At 44.3% G+C, this 12,267-nt stretch overlaps 1 protein-coding gene across 1 annotated transcript in view; it reads right to left on the bottom strand.

The window, feature by feature from the left end:
- LOC126983825 (twitchin-like) overlaps positions 1-12,267 on the bottom strand; it is a 194,813-nt gene that overhangs the window by 42,056 nt on the left and 140,490 nt on the right. Inside the window, exons 52-67 of the mRNA XM_050836955.1 lie at positions 11,910-12,057; positions 11,414-11,543; positions 10,921-11,120; positions 8,591-8,718; positions 7,136-7,286; positions 6,658-6,827; positions 5,745-5,874; positions 5,318-5,481; positions 4,667-4,802; positions 4,388-4,515; positions 3,860-4,013; positions 3,435-3,575; positions 3,087-3,251; positions 2,700-2,839; positions 2,293-2,455; positions 1,545-1,669 (exon numbers count right to left, since the gene is read on the bottom strand). Coding sequence (XP_050692912.1) covers positions 1,545-1,669; positions 2,293-2,455; positions 2,700-2,839; positions 3,087-3,251; positions 3,435-3,575; positions 3,860-4,013; positions 4,388-4,515; positions 4,667-4,802; positions 5,318-5,481; positions 5,745-5,874; positions 6,658-6,827; positions 7,136-7,286; positions 8,591-8,718; positions 10,921-11,120; positions 11,414-11,543; positions 11,910-12,057 — 2,373 coding nt within the window. The remainder of the gene's footprint in view (positions 1-1,544; positions 1,670-2,292; positions 2,456-2,699; positions 2,840-3,086; positions 3,252-3,434; positions 3,576-3,859; positions 4,014-4,387; positions 4,516-4,666; positions 4,803-5,317; positions 5,482-5,744; positions 5,875-6,657; positions 6,828-7,135; positions 7,287-8,590; positions 8,719-10,920; positions 11,121-11,413; positions 11,544-11,909; positions 12,058-12,267) is intronic.

Here is a 12,267-nt window from a genome sequence, read left to right as displayed (position 1 = left end):
ACAGCACAGATCAACACAGCACATCTAACACATCATAACACAGGATAGGGAAAAGAGCACATGCACCCCACTCAGCCCTCTGCAGCTCCTTTTTACTTGTTTCTCTGCTGCTGGCTCTCCTGCTTCCACCATCAATACTGCTGGTTCCCTATCCCCTTCCCCTTCCTTCTGCTCTTCTCTCCACTCCCCAACCACAAGGGACAGGGTAACACTATGGTGCTATGGTACAAATAAACACCAAACAGAACAAACAAAACAAACGTGTACAAACTAAAGGACAAAACAATGGGACAATGGGAAAACTAGGGGCTGGGGGATGAATGCAAAAATATGGCAGCTTTGTATGCCGAAAAAAAAAAAAAAAAGATTAGAAGGAAAAAATGGATGAAAATGTCTCCATTTGCAGTTTTTAAAATGAAAAGGATTGTTAGCAAGCAAAAAACCTATCCAGAACTAAAATAAGTCAAGTTGCATTAGTAGTTGCAAGTATATATGGCAATAGTAATATATTGGCTGCCCCCCCAAAATATAATTGCAAAAATTTGAAAAAAAAAAAAATAATATAATAGTGAAATAATGATGAAATGAAAGAGCCTTGTGATGTTAAAGAAACTGCCTGAAATAGATCACATTAATGGCAGTAGGCATGTCATTTTATCATGTCTTTATTTTATGTCTATTTTCCATCTTCATAATGTCTTTCATGTCTTGTCATTTCCTCCTTCCTGCATGAGTACACAGTTCAGTTTCATGTTCGGTGTTGTCGAGCAAGTCTCACAATTTTGTTAGACCCTGTGCTTATTTGTTATTTCTGTCCTTTTGTCATCACTTTTACATATGCGTACACAAGTATATAGTGAAACATTTTTGGTCCCAATATATAGTGTTCATTCTCATAATATCTCTTATTCATATATCCCTGGCAAGCATGCATCACTTTTTCAACTGTCTTTCATAAAACCGATAACTAACCCTTCCAACTTTTTTAATGATTTACCAATGCTGTTTCCTTACAAGCCATTCTTTCATTGCTAATTACACACCTAGTAGGCCACTTTTCCAGAAGAATTTTCTATTCAAGAGACTCTGCTAAGAAGCGACTCACTAACCACTTCCTCCAAAGTCCTCTTATGATTCACAACACTATTAACTGCTTAGACTGACAACATGTCCCTCCACCCTCCAACTTCCATCCTGTCATCTTACACTCACACCCACTAACTACGAGCCATCTACTCTGTACATGTATCCCTTCCAAAGCCCCCTCAACCTACTGACCATACAGAATCTATGCCTACCCTCATCACTTCCGTTACCCCTCATCCTACTAACCATAAGCCATCTGTTCTGTACCCTCATCACTCCTATTGCCCCAAACCCCACTAACCACAAGCCATCTACCCTACCTCACCACTCTTATTGCCCTGCACACCACTAACAAGCCATCTACCCTAAACCTTGATAACTTCCATTGCCCCTCACTCCGGTAACCACAATCCATCTGTGTACTCTATACCCTCATTACTTCCACCACTTACACTCACCTTGCCCTCAATGGTCCATTCGTTGGTGGGCTTGGGCTCACCAATGACGTCGATATCATACAGGTGCTGTTGCCCCACCTTGATGATCACATCCTTGACATTTGTGCGGTCAATGCGCGGCTTACCTGTGAGGGAGATTTTGTAGGTTAATGAAGAGGAAGGTGATGGGTAGGAGAATGTGCAAGTTACAAAAAAGGGGAAGGTGATGGGTAATTAGGTATGGTCATAAATGAATCGATAAGAGGGTCAGGAAGCAGGATAAGAGGGGTGATTGGTAATTAGGTATGGTAAGATAAACTATGAACGTAGATAGATAGATAGGTAAGGCAGGAAGAGGGATACAGAGATGGGTTGATTGCTGAGGTAGGAAGGGGATAAAAGATAGTCATGAGTAGAATGGGGGCCACTGACTGGTGAACACGATCATGGAGACAAAAAACACTAAATGAGGCATATGGGATATCACTGAGGGCTATCAATAAGAATTACTGCTTATCAAGAAGGAAAATAGTAGTTCTTTCTTCCCAGCTGGACAAAACTGGCGAGGATACAGCCATCCCAGAGTTACAGGAAGACACTGGTTCTGATGAGGAGTGCCTGGCTGATAGTAAAATCCCTCACTATTGAATCACAAGTCACAGCTTATGCCCCTGTGCCACCCACTCTCCACTGGCAGGAGAGGCCTATAGCTAAAGATATCACAGAAAGAGGTAAAGAAAAGGCACATGTTTGTGTAAAGGTTACTCACGGAAGCGAGCGCGGGCAGTGTGAGGGAGGGTTGAGTCTGATGGCTCGCCGACGCCAGCCTTGTTGACGGCCCTGATACGGAACTCATACTTCTCACCCTCCTTCAGGCCTGGGATGGTGCCCTCACAGGTGTTACCCCTGACCTTGCCAACCTCCTCAAATTTCTGCACCAGAGAAAATTAGGAACATGAGAGGACTTCAGACAAACATTGTCAGGGATAGAGTGCATGAGCCATGTGGTTATTAGTGGCTACGTCAGAGATTTGGAGCCTAAAAAAAGTATAATGTCAGAAAGTTAAGCATTAACAATATCAGGGTATACTCAAAGACTGTGAGCAAATTTAGAGCAAAAGGTCATAAGGCAAGTTATATTAAAACAGCAGAAGTCCTATATGAAACGACACTCACATCGCCATCCTTGGGTTTCATTTCCAGGACGTAGCCGGTGATGGGGGCACCACCGTCCCTGATGGGCGGGTCCCACTTGAGCTTCACTGAGTTCTCATCAAAGTCAGCAATCTCAGGCAATCCAGGAGGCCCTGGTTTGTCTGTAAGGCAGGGCATGTGAGATTAATGAAAAGTAGTGGCTTACCTATCGGTTACATACTCTGTGTGGAGGTGATGTATTATTCTAAGATGATGCAGCAGTCCTTGAACATCAATAATTGTTACAAATAATGCACTTTTGGGGCCACCAGTACTAATGGCAAGGACTTTTGTCACCTTACCAATGTGGAAAAACTGGGAAACAAACCAAAGAAAAATGAAACATTTTTGATAAGGTGGTAGACTTACCGAAGGGATCCTTGGCAAGGATGGCGCGGTCACCTTCAAGTGGGTCAGACTCTCCCTCATCATTGTGGGCCTTCACACGGAACTCATACTTGTGTCCTGGCTCCAGGCCTGTCACCTCCAGCTCTGGTGTGTCTCCATCAGTGCGGCCACATGGCACCCAGCGGCCTGAGGTAAAACAATAATTATTTATCTCATAGCTACTTGGGAGTTCCTTTTAAACCCTTCATTATTAACAGATTGCTAGAGAGTTGAAGTGCCAGTTTTTCAATCACAGAGTTTGTTGTACAAGCAATTCTTACTCCATTATGTACTCCTCTTTAGAGCTCCACTTGAGAGCTTAACCAGTACCTGTGGTGACGTCCATCTTCTCCACCACGTAGCCATCGATGGGCAGGCCACCGTCATCCTTGGGCTTCTCCCACTTGAGTTTGCAGCCTTCCTTGTGGACATCAGACACCTCCAAGGGGCCCTGGGGTCTGGCTGGGCGGTCTGTCAAAGAAAAAATTTATGAAAAAGGTTGAAAAAGACTAATAACAGGATTGCATTTATCAAACAAAAAAAGAGAACAGATAGAAGTTTTAAAGGTAAGTTTTTTATTATAGTTTTGTCTGCTTTGTCTTCCTACTTTTAAGATTATCATCTCACCAATTCTTGCTCACAACTATCTCCAGAAAACTGCATATCCATGAAAATAAAAGTTTGAAAATGAATAAAACAATTGCACTGGTATGACACAAGCCAGTAGCCACAAATGTCCAGGAAAGGAGACTCACCCAGCACCACAATCTCCAGGTCAGCCTCGTCAGAGCCTGAGTCATTCTTGGCGTGGATCTTGTAGATGCCAGTGTGGCGCCGCTCACAGTCATTGAGGGTGAACTTGGTGAGGTAGTCCTCGTTCTGCACCACATAGTTGGCACTCGTCTCCACCTGAGGAATGAGGAGAACAGGATGATGAAAAAAAGCTTTAAGTAGCTCCTGGTCATTAGTCATCTACACATCATCAGTTCTACACATCTGTTTATTCAGCTACAGACATCTTGACCCGATTATTAAAAAATGAGATCCAGAATGCAATGGTTTTCATCTTTTAATGAAGCCAATCTTATCCGACCAGATTCTTATCTCAAAAACCAAAACATAAAATATAATCTCATCATCCCTTTTCCCTTTTAAGAGTCTGCAGATGTTTCATGAGCTTTAATCTAAATCTGCATGCAATATATAAACTTGGCAAGCCATGAAACCATTTGAAAGTTCCACTCACACCCACAGTCACCCCAGCATTGCCACCACCCACTCACCTTCTTGTTCTTGAGAGTCCATGTGATTTCTGGAGGAGGTTCACCCTTGACGTCAACCTCGAGGTGCACCTTCTTGGAGGCACGAACAGTGATCTTCTTCAGTTTGTCTCGGTTGATATGAGGCTTGACTGGGGAAGAGAAAAGGTGGTGTTGGGGGTAAGTTAATTGAACAAGGAACATTTTTTTACTTGGCTCCACTGAATACATAACTTTGTGGTAATTATTTAACCCTCAGGAATTGCCCCCTTCCTCCTCCTCCTCCCCTTGTCCAGTACTTACGGAATCTGGCCTTGGCAACATGTGGGTTGGTGGAGTCTGAGGGCTCGCCGGGACCAGCCTTGTTGACAGCCACCACACGGAACTGGTAAGTGTTGCCCTCCTTCAGGCCAGGCACTCGGCACTCTGTCTTGGGGCCCTGTGAGGAGGTGAGGGGTCATGAGGGGCTCTGGTGATGGCTGACTATTTCTACTTTTATCTTAGGCTCTGAAGGATGACTGCCTCTATTTACTTCTTAGGATTTAAAAGATGACTGCTTCTATCTACTTTTTTGGCCCTGAAGAATAACTGCCCCTGTCTTAGCCACTGAATGATTAGTGTTTCTTTCTCAGGCTCTGAAGGATGACTATTTCAATCTATACACTTTTATCTTAGCCTCTGAAAGATAACTAAAATATAAACCCCCCAAAATAGATGATGCATAAACTGATCACAAATGCTTCGATATATATTATGAAATGGTTTGTGTGAGAGGTGATTTTTTCTTATTTTTCTCACTTAGAGGGACCTTTAAGAAACATGGTCCTCGCTGCTACCGGGTTAAAATAATCCCATGTAACATTGCCTCCTCACATCCACAACTTCTAAGAGCACTGCACAAAGATAGCCCAGTAGAACAACCCTACTAACATGACCTTAAATTCACCAACTCACCTCAGATTCATGGATGGTCTCCCAGGTGCCGTAGCGTTCCTTCTTCTCAATGATGTACTTGGTGATGGGGGCGCCACCATTGTCTTTGGGGGCCTCCCACTTGAGGTCCACTCGGTCCACGTCCCAGTCAACAATGTCAGGGACGCTGGGCTTGCCTGGGACAGCTGTGCAAGGAGAGAGGAGTGAGGGTATAGTTATGCCATGCTGAGGAGTGAGACTTAAGGTATGGCAGTGCTGAGGGATAAGTGTAGTAAAGGCATGGAAAAGGTTAAAAAGATATAAGGAAGATAAACCAAACACATAGAGGAGAGGAGAACATCAAGCAAAAGAAGAGAAAGAGAACAAAATATATCTTGAACAAGGTAAATATAAATATAATACAGAAAGACCTTAAAAATGATGGTAAGGAACAAGAGGAAAAGCTTACTGAAGGGATCCTTGGCCAGGACGGCGTGGTCAGTCTCCAGAGGCTCGGACTCGCCCTCATCGTTGACGGCCTTCACACGGAACATGTACTCCTTGCCCTCCTGCAGCCCAGGGACATCCATGTCGGTGTCCTGGTGATAGGGAGAGTCTATTATAGTTTTCCTGTCTTATTCTAGTGCTGCTGCTTCTATTTGTCTCCCTCATCCTCCTCTCCCTGCTGCTTTTTTTCTCTTTTAAATTATTCTTGAAAATTCCTTTGTGATCCTGCTGTTTTCTATAACCTGCTACTTCACTATGTATCACCAAAGTTCCCCTACTGATAAACTACACTTTTTTTCTTTACCTTTCCTATTTATCATGTTCCTGTTATACCTTTTTTCCCTACTCTCGTACCTACTGCTGCATATCCTTATTTTGAAGAAGATATGTAGGAAAAATATGCAGAAAAAGAATATCTCCTAATTCTTTCCACCTACCACTTTGTTTCTTCTGCTTAATCCACTACACCACTAAATAACAACATAATCATTCCTATGCCCTGGATCTCTTCTGTACTCCCCATGGTCATACTAAAAGGAGCTCCCTCATTTCCTCATTCTCCTAATCTGGGCACCACAAACAAGCCCCCCATGGTTCTACTAAAAGGAGCTCCCCTCATTTCCTCATTCTCCTAATCTGGGCACCACAAACAAGCCCCCCATGGTTCTACTAAAAGGAGCTCCCTCATTCTCCTAATCTGGGCACCACAAACAAGCCCCCCATGGTTCTACTAAAAGGAGCTCCCTCATTTCCTCATTCTCCTAATCTGGGCACCACAAACAAGCCCCCCATGGTTCTACTAAAAGGAGCTCCCTCATTTCCTCATTCTCCTAATCTGGGCACCACAAACAAAACTGGACCGCTCCTACACCCACCTTAGTTCTGCCAACAGGGACCCAGCGGCCGGTGATGGGGTCCTGCTTCTCCACCAGGTACTCCTTAATGGGCAGGCCACCATCATCATCGGGCTTCTCCCACTTCAGCTTGCAGCCCTTCTTGGTGACATTGGACACCTTGAGGGGACCCTTGGGCTTCCCAGGGCCAGCTGTGGGAGAGAGGGAGTGTAAGGAGGGCTGTGATGAAGGTGAGTAAGGAAAAGTGTGTAAGGAACCACCAAAGATGACTATAGTCCAACACAGCTATGAAGACAGATTGGGTGGGGCCTGCTTGGGGAGCTCCCTGGCTACAGAGCTGCCAAATTTCAAATAGCATGTAGATGACATATGAGGGAGAGAGTGGTGTGTTGGGGGAGATGTGGCAGCGCTGTGAAGAGGTTTGTGCCCCACCCAAACTGACTCCGTATTTGTGTCGGACTATGAAGAAGATAAAGCAAATCCTCAACATAATACTTACCCAGGATGACGATCTCCACCTCGGCCTCGTCCTTGCCATGCTGGTTGGTGGCGATGATCTTGTAAGTCCCGCTCTGCTTCCTCTTGGCGTCGGTGATGTTGAACTTGGTGTTGTAGTCCACGTTGATGATCTCCACGTTCGTCTCCGTCACCTGCAAGAGTAGTGGTGGTGACGATGGTGGTGAGGGATGGGTGGGGGTGGTGGTGATGGAGGAGATAGTGGTAAATGGTGATGGTGGATGTTTTCCTGAACCTGTAAGAGTGATGATTGTGATGAGGGGTGGATAGTGATGATGGTGAGTGAGGGATAGTGGTGGTAAATGATGGTGGTGAGTGGTGGGTTTTGGTGATGGTGGTAGTGCTGCTGAAGGATTGATAGTGGTGGTGAAGAGCGTTGAGATTTGCTGATGATGGTAGTGAGTGGCGATGATGATGATTAATGCTGTTTTTTTTTCTTTTACAACAAAGGAGACAGCTCAAGGGCACAAAAAAAAGGAAACAATAATAAAAAAAGCCCGCTACTCGCTGCCCCTAACATGGTCTCGTAAATGAATCAGAACAGTTCGTGATGCCCAGGAAAGGTTGGTATTCATGGCAACATAGCAAGTGTAAATGAGTAAATATTGATCTATATCTTGACCACTTTTGCTCATGTTCATTTGAGGTCGTAGCTTTGAGGTTGTGGGTCTGGGTTTACAACATGATGCCCTTCCTGACATCATTGGGCGGCACTGGGGTTTGAACTGCCTCGCCCTGACTTCACTTCCATGGCTTGACCCTCTAACCCTCTAACCCACTATACCATTACACTTCAAATGAGGGAATGATGATACCGGACAAGGCAGCCTCATTAATGCAAGGCTGTTATCAGATGGGATTTAGAAGCAATTTTTGGCATTCCTTGTTAGATGAGTCTTGAGTTTTTGCAAGTCATGTAGCTACCAACATTTTTTTTGATTCTGTGCAAACTGATAAAAAAATGATGATCAATTGCTTGCATTGCTTACATCCCTCATTGCTTTGAGATATTGATGCTGCTGCTGATGATGAGGATAAAATAAAAATGATGCATGTGAGGATGATAGCAATGACCATTCCTGATATTGTACATTTCATTCTGATGGTGATTTCATGCCAATGGTGGTGATGATGAAAACCATACTTCTGACTCTTCATTTCACAAGCAGCCTTAATCAGTGACTCTGATTGTGAGGAGGATGAAGAGCAGAGGATAGATTCAGGTCTATTTCTCACAGTCTGCTCTTCATTTTATGGGCAACCTTACAGTGCTATGATGCTGGTGATGATGCTGGTGATGATGATGATGATGATGAGGACACCTTTAAGTTTTCTTTTTACATGCATGATTTAGTAAAGGCAGTAGTGATAATGATGGTGATGATGATGAAGAAAGGATATTTTCAGCTCCTCTTTCTATGTGAGCCTCAATCCTTACCTCTTTCTGCTGGAAGATCCATTGGATAGTGGGTGCCGGCTCGCCCTCCACATTGATGTCTAACTTAACATTGCGTCCAGCCTTGATGGTGGTCTGTTTGAGGTGGGTTCGGTCGATGCGAGGCTTGACTGTTAGGGGAAGGGCAGAGGCACATCAGCCAACCAGGTTATGGCTGAGAAAGCTATCGAGAGGCGGTGAGACAGACAGAGCAATCGGACAGACAGGTCAGTTTAAGGAAAGAATGACCCGAGAGGAAAACAGGACAAACATAAAAGTTAATGGGATGAAAGTATAGTCAATGAAAAGAAAGGTGGACAAAAGGAACTAATACAGTGGGCTGACTGAATGAGTCAAGAGTCAGTAATAGATCAGGCAAGTGAATCAAGGCCACAAATTGAATTGCTTACTCTTAGCAATTAAGATGAACAGACAAGTTGGAGTACACAGAGGTTAGAAAATTAAGACTAATCAAAGGTTTTGGAGCCTAGTGTGGCAAACAAACTATCGGTGAGAGAGAGGAAAGACTGGGGTAGCCGAGGCACCAAGAGATGTATTAAGTATACGCGATATTAAACTAAGATGTTAAACTGAAAGGTAAGGTAAGGGTGAACGAACACATCGTCTGTTCACATAACCGACACAAACAATCAAGTATGAAATAATAATAATAATAATAATAATAATAATAATAATAATAATAATAATAATAAATTAAAAAATAATAATAATAGTAATATAGTGTATAAAAGCTAGACAAGTATCCTATTCTCAAAGGACACACAGCCTGACACAATCAACGGGTAGACACAGGAAGCAGCCAAGTAGCACATAGAGGTGTGTGTACAGGTAACAGATGGAGGAACATAGAGGTGACATTTGTAGGTAACATATATGGAAACATGTACCGGCCAGGGAGGTAAAAGGTGACATTTAAAGAACAGGTAACATATAATTTGGGCACGTGGGTATGAAGGGAGCATTTAAAGGAAAGGTAACACAGAACTGGGAGAGGTGGGTAAGGTAACATATAATTCAGGTAGGTGGGTATGAAGGGAACATTTAAAGGAAAGGTAACATAGAATTGGGAGAGGTGGGTGTGAAGGTTAGGTAACATATAATCCAGGTAGGTAACCAATGGAGGATGGAAACACTGGGAAAGGTAACAAATGGAGGATGGGAAACACTGGGAAAGGTAACAAATGGAGGATGGAAACACTGGGAAAGGTAACAAATGGAGGATGGGAAACACTGGGAAAGGTAACAAATGGAGGATGGGAAACACTGGGAAAAGGTAACATTTATGGGAAACAAAGGGAGATGAAACATGTAGGGGGAACATAGGGAAACATGTATTGGGAGAGGAAACATAGGGTAAGGAAACATGTATGGGGATCGAGGAGGAAACATAGGGTGAGGAAACATATATTGGGAGGAGGAAACATGTAGGGGGAACATAGGGAGAGGAAACATGTATTGGGAACAAAGGGAAAGGTTGGATATAGAGGAAACATAGGAGAAGGTAACATACTGGAAACACAGGAGAAGGTAACATTGGGAAGGTAACATAAGGGAGGTAACATAGAGGGAACATATGGAGGAATGATAGGGAAAGGTAACATGTAATGGCTGGGGAAACATGAGGTAAGGTAACATTTTGGAAGGGGTAAGAAATAATGGGGCAGGAACATTTAAAGGAAGGCAACAAATAGAGGGGAAGGTAATTCACTGGCCAGGCATCATGTAGGAAAAGGTAACATATACGGAGAGGCAACATATAAGAGTCAGGTGTGTAGGAATAGGGGTGAGGGAAGGCCGGATGAAGATGTAACATAGCAAGGTAACATAAGGTGACACATATAGGTAACAGTAAGGTAACAGGCAACAGCAAGGTAACACAGAGTGGTCAGGCAGCACATATAACAGCTAGTTAACACATAGGCCTGCTGTTTAACCACTCAAACAGCCAGGCAACATATAGACAGCAGCCTTACATCGGCCGCTGACACATGCAACAGCTCTGACAGCATGCAACAAGGCAATAGCACATGTATTCAGGCAAACACATGACGGTCAGATAAACAGGTAAGGCCCAGATAACAGATAAGGCCATAGATAAACAGATACGGCCCATGGAACATAAAGGGCTGGTAACAGGTGGCCTATCCAACAAATAGGGGCCAAGAAACATAGGTAAGGCCAGGAAACATAAAGATACTGGGGAAATGGGACCCCAGTGGTACCTGAGAGGGGGGAGAGGAGTGGAAATGGGCTTGGGGAGAGTGTAGGGGAAATAGGGGCGGGGAAGGTGCCCCGGGAGGGAGGACACTCACGGGCACGGTGCTTCACCAGGTGGTAGTCAGTGGCCTCGGACTCGGGTGAGTTTCCGGCCTTGTTGACGGCGATCACACGGAACTGGTACTCGGCCCGGTGCTTGAGGCCACCAACCTTGGTCTCTACGGGCTGGCCGGGCTTGAGAGGCTGCATCACATCCTGCTTCAGCTCGGCTGCCGCTTCCCATTCAGGCATGTACCTGGGTGGCCGTCCAGGGGCTGTGAGCCTCGGGAACACTAGGACACTACTGACACCTCTCCAACAGACTCCCGCAGGACTCCTCGTCCTCGGCATTTATTATTATTACCCAGGCGTTTAGCAAAAATGTTTAAATGAAGAAATGATGTACTGTATTCTAATCCAAGAATTTAATATTTAGAGGTAAGGCTTACGTGGACTGATTAGGAGTGCATTTTTAGAGATATGGCCTTGCATCACTGGCAGCTTGCCTGCCCCTTCTACACTCATGCCACCTGATGGTACTCATCTCACCTGTCCTTCTTTTGCACGATGTACTTAAGGATGGGTGCCCCACCATCAGACTCTGGCACTGTCCACTTGAGGTCGACAGACTTGTTGTCGTAGTCTACAATCTCAGGTTTGCCTGGAGCAGTGGGGACATCTGAAGGGAGAGAAAAACCATGGTGAGGTGTCTGAGTACAGGCACTGAGTAATGATATATACTGGTTAATTTCTTGAGTGGGTGATAAAATACATCAGAGAGGCTCTGGTAAGGCTCTGGCTTCTCAGTGGTGACATAACAATACTGAAGAAAAATAAATGGAAAGATTGTGAAACAAGAAAATGGGGTTGTCAGAGAAGCAATAGAGAAACTGAAAGGAAAATAATAATAGGAATATCTAGGGAAGGCAAGAGAGAAATGAACACATGTAGGTGTGATGCATGACACACAGGCAGGCATGGGACTATATTTAAAAAGTCTGTCAGACATGAGGGGGGACCAAATATCCCTGGAGAGGGTGCTCACCGAAGGGATTCTTGGCAAGGATGGCCTGGTCAGCCTCCAGTGGCTCAGAGTCACCCTCATCGTTGACAGCAGTGACCCTGAACTTGTACTGGTGGCCTGGCTCCAGCCCCTCCACGTTGAAGAATGGAGGAGCCACATGTCCGGGGCACTGGGAGGGGAAGAAGTGTGTTCAGAAAGGGACTAAGACATGAAGGCAATAATCTAGTGATGAAAATGATAAGAAAAATATGAAAACACGCAAATCCAGCAGCTCAGGTAAAATCCTATTAGACATAATTATGAAAAAGAATAGAAATATATATAAACAAAGTAATGCCATAACCTTTGAGCAACGTACTCTTCCAAACCATTTTTATGC

The sequence above is a fragment of the Eriocheir sinensis genome, chromosome 55 (assembly GCF_024679095.1).
Source record: "Eriocheir sinensis breed Jianghai 21 chromosome 55, ASM2467909v1, whole genome shotgun sequence".
In the NCBI taxonomy this organism is placed as follows: domain Eukaryota; kingdom Metazoa; phylum Arthropoda; class Malacostraca; order Decapoda; family Varunidae; genus Eriocheir; species Eriocheir sinensis.
The sequence above is the reverse complement of the archived record's forward strand: the minus strand, read 5'-3'. Positions and strand labels throughout refer to the sequence as shown.